The sequence below is a fragment of the Salvelinus fontinalis genome, chromosome 9 (assembly GCF_029448725.1).
Source record: "Salvelinus fontinalis isolate EN_2023a chromosome 9, ASM2944872v1, whole genome shotgun sequence".
Classification (NCBI taxonomy): Eukaryota; Metazoa; Chordata; class Actinopteri; order Salmoniformes; family Salmonidae; genus Salvelinus; species Salvelinus fontinalis.
This window is the reverse complement of record NC_074673.1, coordinates 40,853,302-40,876,758: the sequence shown is the minus strand read 5'-3', so window position 1 is coordinate 40,876,758 and position 23,457 is coordinate 40,853,302. Positions and strand designations below refer to the sequence as shown.

Genomic DNA, 23,457 nt, shown 5'->3' with positions numbered 1-23,457 from the left:
AGTAGACAGGTAACAGGCTACAGGTGAACAGTAGACAGGTAACAGGCCTCAGGTGAACAGTAGACAGGTAACAGGCTACAGGTAAACAGTAGACAGGTAACAGGCTACAGGTTAACAGTAGACAGGTAACAGGCCTCAGGTGAACAGTAGACAGGTTACAGGTGAACAGTAGACAGGTAACAGGTTACAGGTGAACAGTAGACAGGCTACAGGTGAACAGTAGACAGGCTACAGGTGAACAGTAGACAGGTTACAGGTGAACAGTAGACAGGTAACAGGTGAACAGTAGACAGGTAACAGGTGAACAGTAGACAGGCTACAGGTGAACAGTAGACAGGTTACAGGTGAACAGTAGACAGGTAACAGGCTACAGGTGAACAGTCAACAGGTAACAGGCCCCAGGTGAACAGTAGACAGGTAACAGGCCTCAGGTGAACAGTCAACAGGTTACAGGTGAACAGTAGACAGGTAACAGATGAACAGTAGACAGGTTACAGGTGAACTGTAGACAGGTTACAGGTAAACAGTAGACAGGTAACAGGCTACATGTGAACAGTAGACAGGTAACAGGCCTCGGGTGAACAGTAGACAGGTAACAGGCTACAGGTAAACAGTAGACAGGTAACAGGTTACAGGTGAACAGTAGACAGGTAACAGGTGAACAGTAGACAGATTACAGGTGAACAGTAGACAGGTTACAGGTGAACAGTAGACAGATTACAGGTGAACAGTAGACAGGTTACAGGTGAACAGTAGACAGGTTACAGGTGAACAGTAGACAGGTTACAGGTGAACAGTAGACAGGTTACAGGTGAACAGTAGACAGGTTACAGGTGAACAGTAGACAGGTAACAGGTTACAGGTGCATAGTAGACAGGTAACCGGTTACAGGTGAACAGTAGACAGGTCAAAGGCCTCAGGTGAACAGTAGACAGGTTACAGGTGAACAGTAGACAGGTTACAGGTGAACAGTAGACAGGTAACAGGTGAACAGTAGACATGTAACTTCCGTTAATACTGTATTACACAATGAAATTATGTAAAATATCAGAGATCTGTTTCTCACTATAGGTAATTGCTTTAGAGAGTGGATATTTAGAAATAGAATTTCAGAAGCCTGTCTCTTACCTGCTGTGGAGTGATGTTTTTGGTGCACTTTGAGGCACTGTTCTCTACAGTCTCAAATCAAATTCGAATTGTGTTCGCATATGCTTTGTAAAAAACAGGTCTAAACTAACAGTGAAATGCTTACTTAGGGGCCCTTCCCAATAATGCAGAGAGAAAGAAAATACTGAAAAAATAGAATAATAAAAGTATTAATAAATACATAATGAGTAACGATAATGAGTAACAATAACTTGGCTATACACACTACATGACAAAAGTATGTGGACATCTGCTCATCGAACATCTCATTCCAAAATCATGGGCATCCCCCCTTTGCTGCAATAACAGCCTCCACTCTTCTGGAAAGGCTTTCCACTAGATGTTGGAACATTGCTGTGGGGATTTGCTTCCATTCAGCCACAAGAGCATTAGTGAGGTCAGGAACTGATGTTGGGCGATTAGGCCTGGCTCGCAGTCGGCGTTCCAATTCATCCCAACGGTGTTCGATGGGGCTGAGGTCAGGGCTTTGTGCAGGCAAGTTAAGTTCTTCCACACCGATCTCGACAAACCATTTCTGTATGGACCTCGCTTTGTGCTCGAATCCACACATTTGAAGGGGTGTCCACATACTTTTGTATATATAGTGTACACGTGGGTACCAGTACCGAATCGATGTGCAGGGGTATGAGGTAATCGAGGTAGATATGTACATATAACTAGGAATAAAGTGACAGATAATAAACAGTAGCAGTAGCAGCGTATGTGATGAGACAAAAAAGTTAGTGCCAAAAGGGTCAATGCAAATAGTCCGGGTAACTATTTGGTTATCTATTTAACTAACTATATGGCTTGGTGTATCAGTACCACTTGCCATACGGTAGCAGAGAGAACAGTCTATGACTTGGGTGGCTGAAGTCTTCCTCTGACACCGCCTGGCATAGAGTTCCTGGATGGCAGGGAGCTCGGCCCCAGTGATGTACTGGGCTGTACGGACCACCCTTTGTAATGCCTTGCGGTGAGATGCCAAGCAGTTGCCATACCAAGCAGTGATGCAACCAGTCAAGATGTGCTCAATGGGGAAGCTGTCAAACTTTTTGAGGATCTGAGGGCTCAGGCCAAATCTTTTCAGCTTCTTAAGGTGGAAGAGGCTTTGTCGTGCCCTCTTCACGACTCTGTTGATGTGTGTGGACCATGACAGATCCTTAGGAATGTGGACACTGAGGAACTCGAAACTCTCGACCCGCTCCACTACAGCCCCTTTCTCCGTCGATTTGAATGGGGGCGTGCTTGGCCCTCCGTTTCCTGTAGTACACAATCAGCTCCTTTGTCTTGCTGACATTGAGGAAGAGGTTGTTGTTCCGGCGCCACACTGTCAGGTCTCTGACCTCCTCCCTATAGGCTCTCATCGTCGTTGGTGATCAGGCCTACCAACGTCATGGTGTTGGATAGTGGTAGGCCTGATCACCAACGATGATGAGACCCACAACAGCGGCTACGCAGTGGGTGAACAGGGAGTACAGGACTAAGCACACACTACACAGGGACTACGGTGGTCTGCTTGTAACGTGTAGGTATTACAGATTGGGTCAGGGAGAGGTTGAAAATGTCAGTGAAGACACTTGCCATCTGGTCAGCGCATGCTCTGAGTACGCGTCCTGGTAATCCATCTGGCCCTGCGGTCTTGTGAATGTTAACCTGCTTAAAGGTCTTACTCACATCGGCTACAGAGAACTTGATCACACAGTCGTCCGGAACATGCTCTCATTAGGGAAGGGGCGCTCAGGTCACACACACAATCATTCAGTGACGACCAGGCCTGTGAAGAACAGTGAGAGAAATGTGCAGAGAAAACATACAATATTATAATACACACCTGCAGGACATTTTTAACATTGAATTGTCAAAGATTCACATAGACAAAATGTGTTATCGGCTGAGCAGGACAGTGGTGATGATGGAGACCTGCTCATCAATGTAAACATCCGAGAGGACTTCATGTTTGGCCAGAGTACAGAATGGATGTTAGACCAGTTGCTCTAAGACCCGTGTCATTATGAGAGGGATATGTGACTCCCTCTTGTGAAAAAAGACTTAAGGCATTAATGCTGATAAGAATAACGGTAAGAGAAGAAAAATGGGAAGTTCATTTTTATAGTTTGTGGGTTTGCAAATGAAATATGACCAAATATGTGCTGTAGGGAAAAATATTAGGAACAGAAACGAAAACATGTTCTACTTCTGTTCACAAGGCAACACGATAGATGAGAAAAGATATCGGATTGTGCAAGAGCTTATTCTAACTCACTTTCAGTTCCATTCACGCTTGGTTTGTGCAATTAAATTATATTGAAAAGTTTACCCCATAAAAGAAAGAATGCCTGTTCTTCATCAAGCCTGTCTGATCTATGGCAATGCCATACTTTAGCTATACACTTTAATGAGCAGCTTCAAGTCTACTGTACGTTCAGTAGAGATGTAGGGCCATACAAGCCACACCGAGAAGGATCTTCATTTTCTAACATTTTAGAGCTAGTGTGGTGTTTAAAGGAGTTCAAATTTAAAAATACCATTATTGGTTAGAATGAGATTTCATAAATCACGATGCTGTCTGCGATTCGACAGACGGTGAATGCGTTACCATCGCGCCAAACAGCGCTTGGGATAAACATCGTTACAGGTTACTTATTATATACACTGCTCCAAAAAATAAAGGGAACACTTAAACAACACAATGTAACTCCAAGTCAATCACACTTCTGTGAAATCAAACTGTCCACTTAGGAAGCAACACTGATTGACAATACATTTCACATGCTGTTGTGCAAATGGAATAGACAACAGGTGGAAATTATAGGCAATTAGCAAGACACCCCCAATAAAGGAGTGGTTCTGCAGGTGGTGACCACAGACCACTTCTCAGTTCCTATGCTTCCTGGCTGATGTTTTGGTCACTTTGAATGCTGGCAGTGCTTTCACTCTAGTGGTAGCATGAGACGGAGTCTACAACCCACACAAGTGGCTCGGGTAGTGCAGCTCATCCAGGATGGCACATCAATGCGAGCTGTGGCAGGAAGGTTTGCTGTGTCTGTCAGCGTAGTGTCCAGGGCATGGAGGCGCTACCAGGAGACAGGCCAGTACATCAGGAGACGTGGAGGAGGCCGTAGGAGGGCAACAACCCAGCAGCAGGACCGCTACCTCCGCCTTTGTGCAAGAAGGAGCAGGAGGAGCACTGCCAGAGCCCTGCAAAATGACCTCCAGCAGGCCACAAATGTGCATGTGTCTGCTCAAACGGTCAGAAACAGACTCCATGAGGGTGGTATGAGGGCCCGACGTCCACAGGTGGGGGTTGTGCTTACAGCCCAACACCGTGCAGGACGTTTGGCATTTGCCAGAGAACACCAAGATTGGCAAATTCGCCACTGGCGCCCTGTGCTCTTCACAGATGAAATGACATGTGACAGACGTGACAGTCTGGAGACGCCGTGGAGAACGTTCTGCTGCCTGCAACATCCTCCAGCATAACCGGTTTGGCGGTGGGTCAGTCATGGTGTGGGGTGGCATTTCTTTGGGGGGCCGCACAGCCCTCCATGGGCTCGCCAGAGGTAGCCTGACTGCCATTAGGTACCGAGATGAGATCCTCAGACCCCTTGTGAGACCATATGCTGGTGCGGTTGGCCCTGGGTTCCTCCTAATGCAAGACAATGCTAGACCACATGTGGCTGGAGTGTGTCAGCAGTTCCTGCAAGAGGAAGGCATTGATGCTATGGACTGGCCCACCCGTTCCCCAGACCTGAATCCAATTGAGCACATCTGGGACATCATGTCTCGCTCCATCCACCAATGCCACGTTGCACCACAGACTGTCCAGGAGTTGGCGGGTGCTTTAGTCCAGGTCTGGGAGGAGATCCCTCAGGAGACCATCCGCCACCTCATCAGGAGCATGCCCAGGCGTTGTAGGAAGGTCATACAGGCACGTGGAGGCCACACACACTACTGAGCCTCATTTTGACTTGTTTTAAGGACATTACATCAAAGTTGGATCAGCCTGTAGTGTGGTTTTCCACTTTAATTTGAGTGACTCCAAATCCAGACCTCCATGGGTTGATAAATTTGATTTCCATTGATAATTTTTGTGTGATTTTGTTGTCAGCACATTCAACTATGTAGAGAAAAAAGTATTTAATAAGAATAGTTCATTCATTCAGATCTAGGATGTGTTATTTTAGTGTTCCCTTTATTTTTTTGAGCAGTGTATATATTGAGCACCTACCCACTACTGGTGTTAGCTTTAAACAATTTATAATAAAGAAAAATTTAAGCAATTATTTAATTGGCTGCTGACTGGTTGAGTATCTCTTCTGCCCGGAAGTCCTTCATAAGGATTAGTGACATGTCCAAAACATCGCCATCCAGACAGACTGAGAGGAACCTCTGACTGGATGTAATATAGTCACCATCCGCTGGGATTTTGTGCTGTATTGCCACCATCTCGCTACAACACACACACACACTCGTACTATCTAGCCATTATCTGGCAGCATCCGCACTCACACCCGATTGTGGCACAGCTACACCGACACTCTAGCTGAGGTGTTTCCGGCAGCGTATCTGTGTCACTGCTACGAGAACAAACTCTTTGATCTGGGGCATCGATCCGCTCAAACATGAACGGCTTCAATAGGTTAATTAGCAACCCAACTTACGTTATTTCATCCACTATAATAAACTCATTCACATACTCGGAGCTACTTTTGGTAAATTCAGACATTTTTGGGATTTAAAAAAAATATATATATTTATTTATTTATTTATTTATTAACAACAAATCAATACAGAAAGTACATAAGGGAACACAAGTATATATAGATTATATATAATGGACAATTGAGCTAGGGGGTACAATATCACATTACAATTACACAAGGACCTTAAGGGACCTACATACACTTACAATTCTAACAGCTTTTTTGTTAGTAGAGTATTTAACTGTCTTAAAATACAGTTCAATTTCCTTTTGTAGGGTAAAAAAATGTTTTTTTTTGTTTGTAAATGTACATTTGTGTATATGAAATTTGGCCAAAAGAATAATGAAATGAATTACATAAAAATGTTTCAGCTTATTTCTATCGTATGTAAAGAATCCAAGCAGTACATCTCTCCACAATAGTGTAAAATCTTCATAAATGTGTTCAATTATAAATCTACTGATGTTTTGCCACAGTTTTCTTACATGAATACAATGCCAAAAAATATGCAATACTGAGTTGATGTTTTCCTTAAACTTCTTCATATAGTGGTTGGCAGGATAGTATTTATGAATAATTTTAAAGGAAACTTCCTTAATTTTGTTCCAACAGATATTATCAATAAATCCATTCCAATAAGGCGTGACATAAGGTATAGATACAACATCCTGCTGAAACAAGGTTCGTATCGCTCAGTTGTTGAATGGACCAAAAGATAAACAAATCTTTCCTACTGATGAGTCAACAGGGTCAATAGAAGGTAGGCTCTGAGGGTCAGGTCTTGACACGTTCCTGAATAACAGAGCAACACCTGAGGGAATGGCACCTAAAACAATTGCAAAATCTTTAGGTGTTACAGGGACCTTGTAAAATGATAAGAATTCCTTATAACTGAGTAAAAGACCCTCTGCATTTACCAGTTGGCTCACCAATAGGATATTATTTCGGAACCAATATTCTAAAAACAAAGAAGTATTTTTATACAATATATCCCGATTATTCCATATGTAATATCTGTGTGGAGAAAATTAGTGTTTATAAATTAAGGACCATGACAAGACCTGCAGATGAAAAGCAGAAAGTTTCACTGGAATTTTGTCAATATTATAATTGCAAAACAACATGAAGTTAAGGCCACCAAATGTAGAGAAGACATGATGAGGAATAAAATTCCAGATAGAAGTGGGTCTTCTTAGGAATTGTTTTATCCAATTGATCTTAAAAGTATTATTTAAAGTAGTCAAGTCCAGAAAATTCACCCCACCATTCTCATAAGTGTTCATTACAACAGTTTTCCTAATGTAATGGGTACGGTTTCTCCACAGGGAGTTGAAAAGCATCTGGTCTATCTCCTTGCTTATTTTACTGTCAAGATATAAAGATAGAGCGCCATGTGTTAGTCTAGAGATACCTTCAGCCTTGGTTATTAGGACTCTATCTTTTAAAGATAAGTCCCTCTGTAGCCATTGATTTAGCTTCTTCTGGGTATTTTTAATAAGAGGATTAACATTTAGTAAGCCTCTAGACTTCTGATCCTTTGTAATGGTTATGCCTAAATAGGTAAGTTCTTCTTTTACTGGAATACCATAATATGAAGGTGTCACACAATCTTTGACAGCTATGTGTTCAAATTTATTAATGTTAAGGTTAGCGTCTTTCAGAAAAGGTGTAGTATCATCAGCGAGCTGGCTTATAATAATTTATTTACCAGCTATGGAAATACCTTGTACAGGACTATTATTTAAAGAATTTGCAAGAAGTTGGGTGATTAATAAAAACAGGTACGGGCAGATAGGACAACCTTGCCTAATTCCTCTCTTTAACTCAAATTGTAACTGTACCTTGCTAGCTACTTCCAGACACAAATGAGAGAACAGCTCACTGACCATTTAACTCGCCCTAACAGAGCTGGTTAGGCTCTTATGTTATCCAGTGCGTTGGTGACTGCAACTGTGCTGCAGGCAACAATTGACGCTTTTTGCCAATGTTTACTGACACCGGCCAAAATCAACAGGTGTTGAACGTTCATAAATTCGTTAGTTATTCTGCATTCTGGCACTCAGTAGAGAGTGCTCTGATATCGGAGTAGATAGCCAGAGCGAATTTACCAGCTACGTCTATCAACAGTTGTCGCAGTGACATTCTATTGAAATGGTTACTTGCATAGTGGAGTCTTTTCTTAAGACATGTAGCTAGCTAGGTAAACAATGAACCATAATCCCAACTCACGACATCACTACCCTGCATGAATATGCAGGTAGCTAACCAACCAGGTTCAATGTTAGCAAGCTAACATTAGACCAACTAGCAAAGCAAATGGCTCTGAGATAGGAATAATAAGATCATACACGTATCATTAGCTAGCGAGCCAGCCAGTTAGTTAGCTAGCTAACAGTACACTTTCATTTGAAATGAAAATGACTTTGTCAAAATTAGAAACGTGTAATATCTGAAAATGTAGCTAGCTAGACTATCTTATCCGTATACATCATGGATGGACGCTTCTCCTTGTCACGGATGCCATGGTTGCTCTTAGTTTGAAGATGTAATCCGGAGACAGGTGTTTTCTCCATCTCCTTAGCTATCATGCTCTAATTCAATTCCACTGATTTCAAAACTTGGCCCTCCAGAAAGTGGAGAGCAACACGTATGCAGTTCTACTACGCAATGCATTTAAAAAAAAGCCACGATAGTCAGGGTCACCTACACATTCTGACCAGCTCAAATTGACAGAAGCATGCTATATGGCAGACCAATCCGAACTCATCTCTTGGTGTGTCCAGCCCACTCATTATCTCAGCCAATTATGCCTTAATGGAAGGTTGCTTTCTTTTGATGTGGCTAAACCAGCTAGACTTGTAATTTAACAAATGTATTTGTATTTACAGATGACATACAAATATGTTATTAAGGCACATGAAAGTTCAAATGTTCCAGAAGGCATTTCTCCCCAAAAATGCATTTTGATTAATAAAGTTTACGTTCAAATGGCTCTTCTGTGAAGTAGTGACCAGCGAAATATGCCTAGTTTCCAGAAAAAAGTCACTATTAGGAAGGTGTTCTTATTGTTTTGTACACTCAGCGCAGATATGCAGGTATGTAAATGTGTCCACAGTGCACACGTTTCATAACATATTTTTTGTGAAATGTGAAGACCTCAGCAAAGTGGGTTGCGCTGTAAGGGAATCATGAATTGCACAAAGAGGTAGGAATATGGAACACACTTCCTGTCACTGATTCCGCCACAACCCCAGTACATGTCCATATTTTGGTTTAATGGTTTCACATCCTCGTGATGAGCTAGATCTTTGTCAACCTCTGCATTTACATATAAAAAACTGCCTTCTACAGCAAAAGTAGTAACATCCGTGGCTGTGTACATCTGTGTGTCTGTGTGCTTAAAAGCCAAAGTTGTTCCTTTTAGTTTCAGTGTGCCATGGGTACTCTAACACTAACTATGCTGTTGCTCCTGTTGCTCCTGACATCCACTGTGAGTTCTACTCTTTGTCCACACTGCCTGTGTACTATTTTACATGACCTATCTCATACATCTAATATCTTTTTTAAACCTCCACAGGTTTATGTTCATTGTAATTACAGCACACCTGAATTGTTCATATCTTTTTTTTAAGGATTGATAGTATATTTTTGTTCAAGTAGATGTTTTTATTTTGGTGTATGTGAACAGTTTAACATGCTTTTCTCTGCGTACTGTGTATACACAGAGTAATGGTGATGCCCAGCGTATTCCTGGCTTGAAGAAGGATGACTCATGTTCATGTCAGGTCAACAGTAGTGTCTGGGTGTTCCCTGCCATGAAGTTTGAGGGGGTGCTGCAGCTGGTGCAGGACTGTGGCGACTCCCTGCAAAACCTCCAGGCACAGGTAAGGCGTGTTACAGTGGGCTATGATTAGGTTCTGAAATGTTACACAAACAATATGACCATGGATATGGGATAAAAATGATCTCTTAGGGTAATAAGAGTGTATTTTAAGTTGATTGATAGCTGAAATTCACAACTGATTGTTTAGGTGAAGCTGTCCAACGAGAGGCTTCCTGAGATCCAGGCCATTATTGAGAACGTGACAGCTCGCCTGGAGCCGTACCAGTACCTGAACGACCAGGGTCTGTACACCGCCCTGCACCTGCGTCAGCTAGCTAAGGGACTGAGGGAGCTGGAGGAAGACATCAGCTCCATACACCAAGACATGCCAAGTGATCAGACTCAGAAACTGACCCAAGAGGTACATACAGTGTAGCTCGCTTTAGTACATGTCATTTTGGACAATCTTACAACAACAATCCTCTCAACACGCAGATATATAGATGAATTACAACATGTTATGCAATCTGGCCAAGGTGGTTATACATGCATCTCAAATGGGGATGAAATGAAAGCTTGCCAGGGCCTCCCGGGTGGCGCAGTGGTCTAGGGCACTGCATCGCAGTGCTAACTGCGCCACCAGAGTCGCTGGGTTCGCGCCCAGGCTCTGTCGCAGCCGGCCGCGACCGGGAGGTCCGTGGGGCGACGCACAATTGGCATAGCGTCGTCCGGGGTAGAGGGGGTTTGGCCGGTAGGGATATCCTTATCCCAGCGACTCCTGTGGCGGGCGGGCGCAGTGCGCGCCAGCCAAGGGGGCCAGGTACACGGTGTTTCCTCCGACACATTGGTGCGGCTGGCTTCCGGGTTGGAGGCGCGCTGTGATAAGAAGCAGTACAGCTTGGTTGGGTTGTGCTTCGGAGGACGCATGGCTTTCGACCTTCGTCTCTCCCGAGCCCGTACGGGAGTTGTAGCGATGAGACAAGGTAGTAATTACTAGCGATTGGATACCACGAAAATTGTGGAGAAAATGGGATTAAAAAAAAAAAGAAAAAAAAGAAGTGAAAGCTTGCCAAGGTCTTTCTCTGGGTAGTCTAATGTGTAATATGCTAATTTTGTCACTTCACTGTGTCTCCCAGATAGGTAAGGTACGTAAGGAGGTAGATAAGATGCATTTGTCAAACACCTTTAACATGAAGACGGTGAAGGAAAAACTTCGCTCGCTGAAGAATGGCGTGGAGTCCTGTAGGACAATCCCAGAGGAGTTCATAAGTGAGTGTTATGTTTATGTATGTTTCTGTGAGATAGCTAAAATATGTTATGGATTTTTTGTTGTTGATTAATTGCCATCATTTGGACTTTTATTGATGTAGAAAATCAATCCTGCCCTGACTGTATGACCATCTGATTGACTCCATTGTCTCTTATCCCAGGCAAGCAAGGTGTTTGCTCTCAACGCATCATGTCCAACATCAGCACCCCTGTGATCACAAAGATCAGCCCGTATGGCAAAAGCTATACGTCTGGTTCCTGGGGTCGCCAGGCCAAGCAGGTCATGGAAGACCAGGAGGGCAGTGGGGTGTTCTACTGGGTTCAGCCCCTCGTGAGCAGCCACAGACTGGGGAACATCGTTCGACGCTACCGCTCCTACGACGACTTCATGGCCTCCAAGAACCACGAGGATGTGTCCGTGGCACCGTCCTACAGCCATGCTAATGCCATCCAGGGCTCCGGCACGGTGGTGTATGGTGAGGCAGTGTTTTATAACTGCTACTTCTCCACTGAGCTGTGCCGCTATGACCTACAAACCAAGGTCACAACTCGTCTGAATATCCCAGACATCGGTACCAACAACAAGTTTCCCTACTGCTACTACAACTGTAAAGACTGGACGGACACTGACTTTGCTGCTGATGAGACTGGCCTGTGGGTAATCTACAGCACACTGGGTAACCATGGGAACCTGGTGCTGAGCCGGCTAGACAGCGAGGCGTTCAACGTGACACACACTTGGACCACGCGCCTCTTCAAGAAGTCAGTGACTAATGCCTTCATGGTGTGCGGAATACTGTATGCCACCCGTTACATTGACCAATTCCATGAGGAGGTGTTCTATGCGTTTGACACAGCAACAGGTAAAGACGATAACACCCTGGCTCTTCCCCTGGAGAAGATTGAGAACGGTGTGGCCAGTCTGAGCTACAACCCCATCGATAGGCAGCTCTACATGTACAATGATGGTTACCTTCTGTCTTACCAAGCTATCTTTTAAAGTAAACCTTGTACGTGATGTAGAAACAGTGTATAATGTGAGACAAATCCCACATTTTGCTGTTTTCCTGCTTATCTTTATAAACTTGACTTCTTCCTAAAAATAAAACCACAGCAATCCTCAATTATTTTGATGTTAATAAGAGTGTGTTTTAATTGTGTTGAGGTGCTATAAAACACAATTAACAGACTGAACTGAGCTCTAAATTACTTTATTCAGTCAATCTTTTTTCTCAATGGGGGCATTCACTTTCCTTTCCCCAAAGCTACTAAGGTAGACATGTAACACACACACAGATGATATGTTCTCTCAGTGTAGTCTTGTTGTATCCATAATAGTGCTCTTGTTCCCTGAAAATAAATACATAGAAAATTCCACTAGTTATGAGCCCTTTTTTTCCAAAATAGAAAGTATTGTTTCAATAACTCTTGTTCTGCAAATTGTACCGTAATCTTGTTCAGCTTGATTTCATTTTCAGCCTCTCTCCTACATCTCTGCATCTAGCGACAGGTCCAAAGGACTGGCAGTGGAGATGATGGGGTCACTGGGAGATTCCGGGTCATTCTGGTTGGGATCATCTAAAAAACAGAACATCCTTAAAGCAAATTAATACTGTTTAATGTTCACATTCAAACATAGATATAAATATAAAAACAAAGCTTCATGGAGATATCAGTAACTTGGTATGGCCAGTGCAGGGTGCTAGAAGGACTAGCAATGCGATCAGAACATGTTGGCAAAGCTAGCCACACTGACCTGAGTCGTAAATCACCTGCCTCTCTAGGAGCTGTCGTGTCTTCCTTAGTTTGTACTCCAAGAACTGCTGCTCTGTGCACACAAACGCACAACAATGCTTCAAAATCTAAATTCTGTACAGCATTGTGGATATGTCTGATCAAAACGGAGTAGGGCCTATGTCTGAGTATATTATATGAGTATATAAGCCCATGTGAAACGGACCTACTCTGTGCCGTCGCTCTCTCTCCTTGTCCAGTTCATTGTTCAGGTTGTCCACATCTCTCCTCTGTAACTCCAGCTGAATGTGTTAACACAAATACACATGATGTATATTTTATTGTGTACCTATTTTTATTTTGTTCATTTTCTGACTTTTTAACTCTGGCTTGTTGGGAAAGGACCCGTAAGAAAATATTTCAGTAAAGTCTACACCTGTTGTATTCGGGCGCATGTGACAAATACAATTTGATTTGATGTACAGTTATCTATCCAGGTTATATATTCCATAGGATATCCTCAAAGGAGGAGTGGTTGGTTAGTCTCACCTGTTCTCTGAGTGTCTTGACCTCTCTGACTAGCCTTGTCACACACACGGCCTGCTGCTGATAGGCTGCCAGGGCCTTTGTCCTCCTGACAGAGATAGAGGAGACAACAATTACCTTCTGACAGGGCACAACAATCATAGTGTGTGATCTCACTTTCTATGTATTATGTTACACCATGTAATAACACTGAGAAATTGCTGTGTGACCTATGTGCTACTTTATATAGTCTCTGCTCTAATAAACAATGTTAGTCTCTATGGACACAGTTGGGGAGTGTCATGTTGTGTGCTTAATTAACTCACGCCATCTCCACCTCCAGCTTGAGCTCCGGCAGGATCAAGGAAAACCCAGGGTTACGGCTCTCTGACTCTAGAGGAAGAGAGGATGGTAAAGGCTGGATTTATTGATATGACCAGTATTGAGCTCCCTGTGTGGTAAATGTCAGGTGGCTCACCTGTGGTGAAGGGAGGTAGATAACTCATTAGGGTGGTGTTGGTCCACTCATCCCTCACTTCTCTGATGAAAGATAGACAGAGGTAAGATGTAAACAACATGGTGAACATGCAGACTGCTGCTGGTGAGGATGTGTTTCAGTACCTGAACTTGTCGTTGAGCAGGGCGTCATCAGTGAGGCCACAGTGTGAGAAGAAGTCCACCGCGTCTGTGTCAGCATGAGCGAGGAATGCATCATAGGCCCCACACACTGATTGGGTCTTCAGCAGCTGACCACCACAGAGGAATAACGAAAACAATGGTAAGCTTTTATAATACTATATCATCATCAAAAACAGATGCTGGTAGATTTGGAACTGACAGGTACTGTAGAACCATACGGTAGTAGTTCACTGTAAAGATCTGCAAATCCTCTCATGGCCAGCAGGGGGCCTTCTAACCACACAGAGACAGAGAGAGGATCAGAGATGCTGTATGACTGTGGCAGCAGACAGAGAAGGGCGCTGCCTTGATTTGACTGACACACCCAAACTCCTGACATAATAACAGACTGCTGGTTCATAGTTAAAGAAAATGTACACTCTGTATAGTTCCCGCTCTGTGGTTACAGTATTTTGACCTTTCATCATGTACAACTTTTAGTTAGTAATATTATTTTTAACTGGATTTGTCTGGCAGTTATTTTTCATCTAGTTACTCCTTACTATTTTTCAAACCAGTATAGTCCAACATTACAGAGCGAATTTCTTCTGATTTCAGGTTCTCACTAAAGCACGGTTTACACAGCTACTGGGAACCTCTACTGTATATTCCCACTGAGCTGACAAACACATGCCCCAGCCCCACCCTACCTCTATGATGTAGCGACCCACTCCACAGTTCCGATAACGCTTCCTGGTAGCCATCAGGGATAACTGTAGCACCTTATCTCCTGTTGACCTGGTAAGGTGAAAGAGAGGTCAGACCTTCGCGTTTCCCAGTAGTGTTGTTGTTTGCTTTCGCTCAATGTCATGTCCATATTTCCGCCAATAGCCATTACTATAGTGGTAATGCACATGATGGCCACACTACTATCATCCCCATTACCAGTGATGCTCTTATACTCCTGCATTGTATGCATTAGTGATGATCCCACCAGTTATGGCGATTAGCTAGCAAGCATCTATGCCTGAGTTGATCCCTCTCCTTATGGCCATTACCATCTCTGTTAATACTGCTTGTTATGTCCATAAGTAACCACTAGGGGTAATACTTCCAAATGTGATTAATATTACAGTTCCTATTGTAAGGACCAGGTTCAATGGACTGTTGTGCTGCTAAAGCAGAAGATCTGAAACACTGTTGAGCTGCAGAAGCTAAGCACTTTTTCTCACTCTGCCACCACCATTCACTTCACTGGACACACTGTGAAAGTGTGGAGGCTCGGGTTGGCAGAGGGGAGAGGTGGAAGCCATTGGCAGGGAGAGGAGAGGGGAGGGTGGGGGCAGCAGTGGGAAGGGAAGCAGTACGCTGCTGCTGCTCTCTCATTGGGAGATAATTACACACTACCTCCCTCATAGCTCAGCGCAGTGTTCAGTTCAGCCATCCTCTGGAAATAGACGCAGGCAAGCCGAGAGGGTGTGGGAGGGATGCAGGCCACAAAGGGTGGGACCCAGACCTGACTTCCAGAAGGGGACTTATAATGACAAGGCCTCTTTCAGTTTGAAGATATACATTTTTAAAAAACTCTTTAAAAAACCTGGAAGGAATCCACCCAGTCCAAGAGGAGAGGATGGATGGAAATGGTAATGCTTGCTAGACACTGTACCCAGTCTGTTCCCTATACTGACTGGGTCATTGTGTTTAAGGGCATTTCCCGGACGGCCTTGGGGCTAAAACATTCCATTTTAATATGTTCTACCTGATACATAAAAATGTGGGTTCAAATAGAATGTTGAAAATATGGTTCACACCCTGATGTAAATGCATTTTCTTCTGTGCAAAAACAGAGACAGGTGCTCAGGAATTCCTATGCTGTTGACAGAGGACTGGAAAAGGATAAATAACAGGAAACAGATTTTGGGAGAGAAATGTAGACGAAGACAGACAAGGAAATGATGTTCCTGTGGCAAAACCTGGGCTAGAGCTCAGCAAAGGGGTGTAACCTGTCCCAAATTTTCACCGAATGCCCCATCACCTCACCTAGGATCATTTTCCTGTGTTACATTTTGACTGTAATCTTTGTTCATTTTACCACAGTACCGCATATCCCTGTGTACCTGATGTCTTACGCCTGCCCTCATACTGCTACTCACAATGTCTTTAACTCGTACGCTGCAGCCCCTACGATGAGTGACTCAGCTCCCACAGCTGTGGGCAGGAGTGGCTGGTCTTCTACTAGAGTCTCTCTCTGTGCCCTCCGCTCCCGTGCCTTGGCCAGGAACTCCTCCAGCCCCATACAGAAGGTCTCCCACGCAGACCTGCAGGGATGGAACACTGCACAGTTAGACACACATAGATGACTGACTATTTGACTGGGCCAAATAGTCCTCCTACTATAAGACGACTAGAGGTATGGCTACGTAATAAGACGCTCTTAGAAGCCAGGCCTAAAGAACGGACACAATGAAGACAACTGTCACTATGAATTACAGACTGTTACACAAGCTATTGAGGCACACTGAGGCACACAAGCTAGTAAACAAACACTACAAGGTTTTTCACTACAAAACACAAGAAGATATTTCGCCATGTCTCCGCTGTCTGATAATCAATCTGCGCCTCCCGGGTGGCGCAGTGGTCTAGGGCACTGCAGCGCTAGCTGCGCCACCAGAGACTCTGGGTTCGCGCCCGGGCTCTGTCGCGACCGGGAGGTCCGTGGGGCGACGCACAATTGGCCTAGCGTCGTCCGGGTTAGGGAGGGTTTGGCCGGTAGGGATATCCTTGTCTCATCGCGCTCCAGCGACTCCTGTGGCGGGCCGGGCGAAGTGCGCGCTAACCAAGGGGGCCAGGTACACGGTGTTTCCTCCGACACATTGGTGCGGCTGGCTTCCGGGTTGGAGGCGCGCTGTGTTAAGAAGCAGTGCGGCTTGGTTGGGTTGTGCTTCGGAGGACGCATGGCTTTCGACCTTCGTCTCTCCCGAGCCCGTATGGGAGTTGTAGCAATGAGACAAGATAGTAATTACTAGCGATTGGATACCACGAAAATTGGGGAGAAAATGGGATAAAAACTTTAATTAAAAAAAAGAAAAAAAAGAATGGCCTTACTGAAGAGCTCAGTGACTACTGAAGGAAAGTCAGCACAAGAACTGTTTGTTTGGAGCTTCATGAAATGGGTTTCCATGGCCGAGCAGCCGCATACAAGCCTAAGATCACCATGCGCAATTCCAAGCGTCGGCTGGAGTGGTGTAAAGCTCGCCGCCATTGGACTCTGGAGCAGTGGAAATGCGTTCTCTGGAGTGATGAATCTCACTATACCATCTGGCAAGCTGACGGGACAATCTGGGTTTGGCGGACGCCAGGAGAACGCTACCTGCCCAGATGCATAGGGCCGGGTGCAGTGCGCGCTAACCAAGAGGGCCAGGTACACGGTGTTTCCTCCGACACATTGGTGCGGCTGGCTTCCGGGTTGGAGGCGCGCTGTGTTAAGAAGCAGTGCGGCTTGGTTGGGTTGTGTTTCGGAGGACGCATGGCTTTCGACCTTCGTCTCTCCCGAGCGCGTACGGGAGTTGTAGCGATGAGACAAGATAGTAATTACTAGCGATTGGATACCACGAAAAATATGGAGAAAAGGGGGTAAAATAAAAAGGAAAAAAAAGATAATCAATCTGCAAAACGGTGTCGACACACAGTTATATATCATAATGTTTCCATGCTCTGAGCGGTAGTGTTTCAGCTCTCTACCACGTCACCTTGTGCTTCAGTGCTCTGAGCGGTAGTGTTTCAGCTCTCTACCACGTCACCTTGTGCTTCAGTGCTCTGAGCGGTAGTGTTTCAGCTCTCTACCACGTCACCTTGTGCTTCAGTGCTCTGAGCGGTAGTGTTTCAGCTCTCTACCACGTCACCTTGTGCTTCAGTGCTCTGAGCGGTAGTGTTTCAGCTCCCTACCACGTCACCTTGTGCTTCAGTGCTCTGAGCGGTAGTGTTTCAGCTCTCTACCACGTCACCTTGTGCTTCAGTGCTCTGAGCGGTAGTGTTCAGCTCTCTACCACGTCACCTTGTGCTTCAGCGCTCTGAGCGGTAGTGTTTCAGCTCTCTACCACGTCACCTTGTGCTTCAGTGCTCTGAGCGGTAGTGTTTCAGCTCTCTACCACGTCACCTTGTGCTTCAGTGCTCTGAGCGGTAGTGTTTCAGCTCTTTACCACGTCACCTTGTGCTTCAGTGCTCTGAGCGGTAGTGTTTCAGCTCTCTACCACGTCACCTTGTACTTTGGGGTGCTACAGTGCTCTGTAATAGAGTAACTTCATACTGTTCGATATAGGTTTGTTTCTTCCCCTGTGATAAAGCTGTACTGCAGGCAGGAACTGAGTAGTGGGTGTTTTTATATGGACTCTCCCTTCCAGGAAATGTAATCTCCAGAGCATCAGTGCTAATGTTAGTTGGGCCTGCTCTACTCTGCTGCAGGGAAGCTCTAGCTGGACAAGTGAGAGCACTTGGCTGACAGCAGTGTCAGCCTTGGGAGTGGATATCCTCATAGTCCCTTAATCTCATTATCTTTAATAGAGTCGCTCTTGTTAGCCGGGTCTCGCCTTGGGTTTACTTTGCCCTCATTTGTCATGCATGTCCATTAGCATCACATCAAAATGCAGAGACACAACCTTACAGCTATCAACACACTTACACTCACACATGCACTCTCACACGCACGCACATGAACACACACACTGGAGGATATTGACACAACAAGCTGACAACTCACAGTCCTGAGACCACGCCACAACGTATGTAATACACTCAAACACAGTCAGATACTACTCACTGGGCACAGAAGTCAGTCCAACGTTTAGTTTTGATTTACATTGGATTGATTTCAAATCAAATCAAACTTTTTTTGCGCCGAGTGTAGACTACCGTGAAATGCTGACTTACAAGCCCTTAACCAACAGTGCCGTTCAAGAATAAGAAAATGTTTACCAAGTAGGCTAAAATAAAAAATAAATAGTAAAAAGTAACACAATAAGAATAACAATAATGAGGTTATATACAGGGGGCACCGGTACCGAGTCAGTGTGCGGGGGTACAGGCTAGTTGAGGCAATCTGTACATGCAGGTGGGGGTGAAGTGACTATGCATAGGTAACAAACAAACAGCAAGTAGCAGCAGTGTAGAAAAGGGAGGGGGAGGGGGGGGTCAATGTAAATTGTCCGGTGGCGATTTTTATGAATTGTTCAGCAGTCTAATGGCTTGGGGGTAGAAGCTGTTAAGGAGCCTTTTGGTCCTAGACCTGGCGCTCCAGTACCGCTTGCCGTGCAGTAGCAGAGAAAACAGTCTATAACTTGGGTGACTGGAGTCTCTGACAATTTTCTGGGCTTTCCTCAGACACCGCCTATTATATATATGGCAGGATGCTTGTCAACTAACGTGAATTCAAAGTAAAATCAACAACAACAAAAATACAATCTAATTGGATTTAGGGTCAAAGTTGGATCTGCCATGTCCTGTTATTCCAGAGCAGGGATTCTGGTAGCCCCTTCTGTTTGTAAGTGTCTTTCAGCCCATCCTATTTAGGCACCAAACAATCCTATCAGCTTTATGGTTCCCCTGAGGATCCACCTTTATATTAATCTTTCTGTTGGACTGATGAACTAATAGAGTTGTTTGGAAATGGCCTGCCACAGATAATTATTTATTCATAGGCTTGGCGGTCAATTCAACCCAGTATTCAGACCAATAAATATAATTTCCATGGCACTCACTACAGCAATGCATTTGGAAATGACTTCAATGTGCGTAAATCCCTTATTTCATTCATTCATTAGTTTGTCTTAAATGCTTGAATTGTTTAGGGTTAGTGAGACTGATGTTGGCATTCTAAGTCAGTGCTATATAGATCCATCATGTATTAGCGTGAGCTTATGGATCAACACACCTGCCAATACTAAGAAGAGCTTTTTGAAATCAGGAGTGTTACAGTACTATGAGCTAATGTAACAATGGGTCAGAGGCAGTGCAATGAGATGCATGAGTTACTGTAGCACTGTACCTGGGCTCTGTGCCCTCGCCATCTTCATGCTCATCAGAGCTGTCATCTGAACTGTCTTCTGATTCGCTGAACACTTGGAGGTATCGTCCCTCTGATTCTCTATCCCCATTTACCACTGCAGGGACAGGGGACCTCACCGGTTCCCGTCGAGGACTGGGCAGTGGTCTGCTACTGTACTCTTCTAAAACATCTGGAGAGAGAGAGGAGCAGAGGAGCAGGGGGAGAAAGAGAGAGAAGAGCAGGGGGAAAGAGAGCGAGGAGCAGGGGGAGAGAGAAGAGTAGGGGGAAGAGAGAGGAGCAGGGGGGAGAGAGAGAGGAGCAGTGGGGAGAGAGAGAGGAGCAGGGGGAAAGAGAAAGAGGTGCGGGGGTGAGAGAAGGGCAGGGAGAAAGAAAGAGAGAGTGGAGAAAGAGAGAGAGGAGGCAGGAAGGTGAGAGAGGAGCAGGGGTGGAGAGAGAGAGAGAGGATCAGGGGGAAAGAGAGAGAGGAGCAGGGGTGGAGAGAGAGAGAGAGGAGCAGGGGGAAAGAGAGAGGAGCAGGGGTAAAGAGAGAGGAGCAGGGGTAAAGAGAGAGAGGAGCAGGGGCAGAGAGAGAGGAGCAGTGGGGAGAGAGAGGAGTAGTGGAAAAAGAGAGGAGCAGGGGGAAGAGAGAGAGGAGCAGGGAGGATAGAGTAGCAGGGGGAAAGAGAGCGAGGAGTAGGGGGAAAGAGAGAGAGGAGCGGGGGTGAGAGCGAGAGGAGCAGGGAGGAGAGAGAGGAGTAGGGAGAAAGAGAGAGAAGAGCAGGGGGCGAGAGAGGAGTAGGGGGAAGAGAGAGGAGCAGGGGAAAGAGAGAGAGGAGCAGGGAGGATAGAGTAGCAGGGAGAAAGAGAGAGGAGCAGGGGGAGAGAGAGAGAGAGAGAGAGGAGCAGGGGTAAAGAGAGAGAGGAGCAGGGGCAGAGAGAGGAGTAGTAGGAAAAGAGAGGGGCAGGGGAAAAGAGAGAGGAGCAGTGGGGAGAGAGAGAGGAGCAGGGGGAAAGAGAGAGGAGCAGGGGTAAAGAGAGAGAGGAGCAGGGGGAGAGAGAGAGGAGCAGGGAGGATAGAGTAGCAGGGGGAAAGAGAGCGAGGAGTAGGGGGAAAGAGAGAGAGGAGCAGGGGTGAGAGCGAGAGGAGCAGGGAGGAGAGAGAGGAGCAGTGGGAAAAGAGAGGAGCAGGGGAACAGGGAGGATAGAGTAGCAGGGGGAAAGAGAGCGAGGAGCAGCGGGAAAGAGAGAGAGGAGCGGGGGAACGAGAAAGAGGAGCGGGGTGAGAGAGGCGCAGGGGGAAAAAGAGAGAGGAGCGAGGGAGAGAGGAGCAGGATGAAAGAGAGAGAGGGGCATGGAGATAGAAAGAGAGAGAGGAGCAGGGGGAAAGAGAGAGAGGAGCAGGGGAGAGAGGAGCAGGAGGAAAGAGAGAGAGGGGCATGGAGATATAAAGAGAGAGAGGGGCAGGGGGAAAGAGAGAGAGGAGTAGGGGGGAAAAAGAGAGAGAGGAGCAGAGGGAGAGAAAGAGAGGAGCAGGGGGTTAAGAGAGAGAGGAGCAGTGGTAAAGAGAGAGAGGAGCAGTGGGAAAGAGAGAAAGGAGCAGGGGGAGAGAGAGAGAGAGAGAGAGGAGCAGGGGGAAAGAGAGAGGAGAAATGGGGAGAAAGAGAGAGATGAGCATGGGGTAGAGAGGAGCAGGGGGAAAGAGAGAGAGGAGCAGCGGGAAAGAGAGAGAGGAGCAGGGGTGGAGAGAGAGTTGCTGAGACAAAGATGGAGCAGGACATTACAGAACATGTTTGATGTCTGATGTCTATCTCCAAAAAGGCCCACTCTAACTGTGTGAATAATAACCATACTTTAGAAAGTGAAGTATACCTGAGGGTTGCCTGAGGAGGATAATAGTGTGCGTTCCATGGCTGTGTACCGTGTCATGGACATCTCGAGGGCCAACATCAGGGAGGGACACATCAAACAGAGCAACCACTGAACTCAGGATATCCTTATTTTCTACCTATGGAAAATACACACACTCATGAACACACACACACAACCCTTCCATATCCTACTCTTCCAAGACACTGGGATTTAGCAGGATTTGAAAGTGTAATCAATTAAGAATTAGAGTTCTGGGACAGGAGGAATACTATTGATGATAATATGTATATAATACCTATATGCATAAAATCTGCATCTGTACAGCCATGCTCGTAAAACGCAGAAAAAGCCAGGAAATGGGAGGCAGAGAAGTCGAAGGGGTGCAAAGAATATCATAATGAAAGTATGAACGAGAGGAAATGAGATGTGTGACGAGAGAGAGATAATGGGAGAAGGTGTGTGTTTTGTGTGTGTGTACAGTTGTAAGATCTTAATTTGAACACTCTTGTTGTTTAGAATTAAATGCAGACGAGCTTCATGATTCACATAAATTCACTGATAACCTGAACTAACACTCGGTTATATTAACAGTATTGCACTTTTCATATTTCCTCATTTTGTCCAGCTAATAACCTAACCACCAGTCAAGCAACATTATGGACTAAACGTTCAAATCCTGTTGCTGCAGGATTATTTTGCTGCGACAATACTGGTCAAATTTAGATCTAACACCTGTATGTGTGCACTTGCTATTTTTCTCTCCCTTTCTCTCTCTCTCTCTCTCTCCTATTCTACTGTAGCTATTGCAATAATTAGTTTAGTCATCTACAGTGGTTTCGCAACAAATGATCTTCACAACCAAAGCTAGATTCAGTGTGTGTCTATGAATAGGATGAGGATAAACCCCAAGCAGTAACACATGCACACAACCCACACAAATGCGCATGAGAATACAGACTTGGCTGCACGACTATACAGTATCTTCTAATGACCAAACATAAGGGCAATTTTTCTATATGTTGCATCTTGGCTACACAGCAACATTCCCTAACCCCTTTGGCAGAGCCAGGCATTACTGCCATTTATTTTTAGTGGTCCCAGAAGAGTGGATGCATTTGGACTGCACTCTATAATTAATCTGATTGCCTGTGAGAGGAATTCATCATAGAGTCTGTGGGTATGATGACACTTGTGCTGTTTCCAGCGGAAAAGGGGTGCTATGGTACGGAGGGGATGGACAGATGCACACAAGTTATTCAATGTGAGTTCGGTAGTATGTCTAGATAAGAAGGCAAACGGATGCAGGGGAGTGGCAGGAGTTAAGAGTACCTGTGGAACGAGCTCATTGGCATCACTGATTCCCAGCAGCTCGTAGAAGTGAACTTTGATGGGCTGTGCAGTAAAGTCACCTCTGCTGCCATCTATTTTGGGCTTGAATTTCACTGTGTGGAGACGGACCACACAACCATCCATATTCACAGGCTCTTTATTTACCCTGTAGTAATGACAACAACAAAAATACTTGTCATGTTATCATTCAAGTCGACGCTAACAGCTAATTAGCTAGCTAGTGTCTGATACGAGCTATGCCACTTACTTGCCTGCTGCTGGTAGCCTACAAAAACTCCAATGTTATGTTTTGGTAACTATGGAAACACTGTGACTGACTGTGCCTTCTGGGAATTGAAGTCTAAGAAATTTTACACCACAGAAGAAGCGAACTAGAA

The 23,457-nt window shown here is 45.2% G+C and overlaps 2 protein-coding genes across 4 annotated transcripts; one reads left to right on the top strand and one right to left on the bottom strand.

The window, feature by feature from the left end:
• Positions 1-9,224: 9,224 nt before the first annotated feature.
• Positions 9,225-12,319, top strand: si:ch211-194m7.8 (olfactomedin-4). Its single transcript, XM_055934418.1, has 5 exons — positions 9,225-9,342; positions 9,578-9,736; positions 9,884-10,096; positions 10,812-10,944; positions 11,106-12,319. Exons 1-5 carry the CDS (start codon positions 9,289-9,291, stop codon positions 11,942-11,944), a joined length of 1,398 nt encoding a protein of 465 aa, XP_055790393.1. The 5' UTR covers positions 9,225-9,288; the 3' UTR covers positions 11,945-12,319.
• On the bottom strand, positions 12,205-23,390 carry si:dkeyp-50b9.1 (uncharacterized). 3 transcript variants are annotated; one of them, XM_055934419.1, is made up of 14 exons: positions 23,328-23,390; positions 23,060-23,225; positions 21,731-21,866; positions 19,862-20,051; positions 15,975-16,139; positions 14,532-14,619; positions 13,825-13,949; positions 13,682-13,743; positions 13,530-13,596; positions 13,228-13,312; positions 12,905-12,980; positions 12,701-12,772; positions 12,391-12,522; positions 12,205-12,294 (listed from the first exon to the last, which is right to left on the bottom strand). In XM_055934419.1, exons 2-13 carry the CDS (start codon positions 23,201-23,203, stop codon positions 12,431-12,433), a joined length of 1,302 nt encoding a protein of 433 aa, XP_055790394.1. In that variant the 5' UTR covers positions 23,204-23,225; positions 23,328-23,390; the 3' UTR covers positions 12,205-12,294; positions 12,391-12,430. The 3 variants fall into 3 exon arrangements, with proteins under 3 accessions (XP_055790394.1, XP_055790395.1, XP_055790396.1); XM_055934420.1 differs by lacking the exon at positions 23,328-23,390 and having other exon boundaries at positions 23,060-23,317; XM_055934421.1 differs by lacking the exon at positions 12,205-12,294 and having other exon boundaries at positions 12,433-12,522; positions 12,909-12,980.
• Between the last annotated feature and the right edge of the window lie 67 nt (positions 23,391-23,457).

Bases quoted from the DNA above. Each gene is read 5' to 3' on its own strand.
- si:ch211-194m7.8 (XM_055934418.1), top strand. From the start codon at position 9,289: ATGGGTACTCTAACACTAACTATGCTGTTGCTCCTGTTGCTCCTGACA. The intron at 9,737-9,883 runs GTAAGGCGTGTT...CTGATTGTTTAG, and splicing joins TGCAAAACCTCCAGGCACAG to GTGAAGCTGTCCAACGAGAG. The intron at 10,097-10,811 runs GTACATACAGTG...TGTGTCTCCCAG, and splicing joins CTCAGAAACTGACCCAAGAG to ATAGGTAAGGTACGTAAGGA.
- si:dkeyp-50b9.1 (XM_055934419.1), bottom strand. From the start codon at position 23,203: ATGGATGGTTGTGTGGTCCGTCTCCACACAGTGAAATTCAAGCCCAAA. The intron at 13,950-14,531 runs GTAGGGTGGGGC...TGTGGTGGTCAG, and splicing joins TGGGTCGCTACATCATAGAG to CTGCTGAAGACCCAATCAGT. The intron at 12,773-12,904 runs GTCCGTTTCACA...TTGTGTGCACAG, and splicing joins AGAGCGACGGCACAGAGTAG to AGCAGCAGTTCTTGGAGTAC.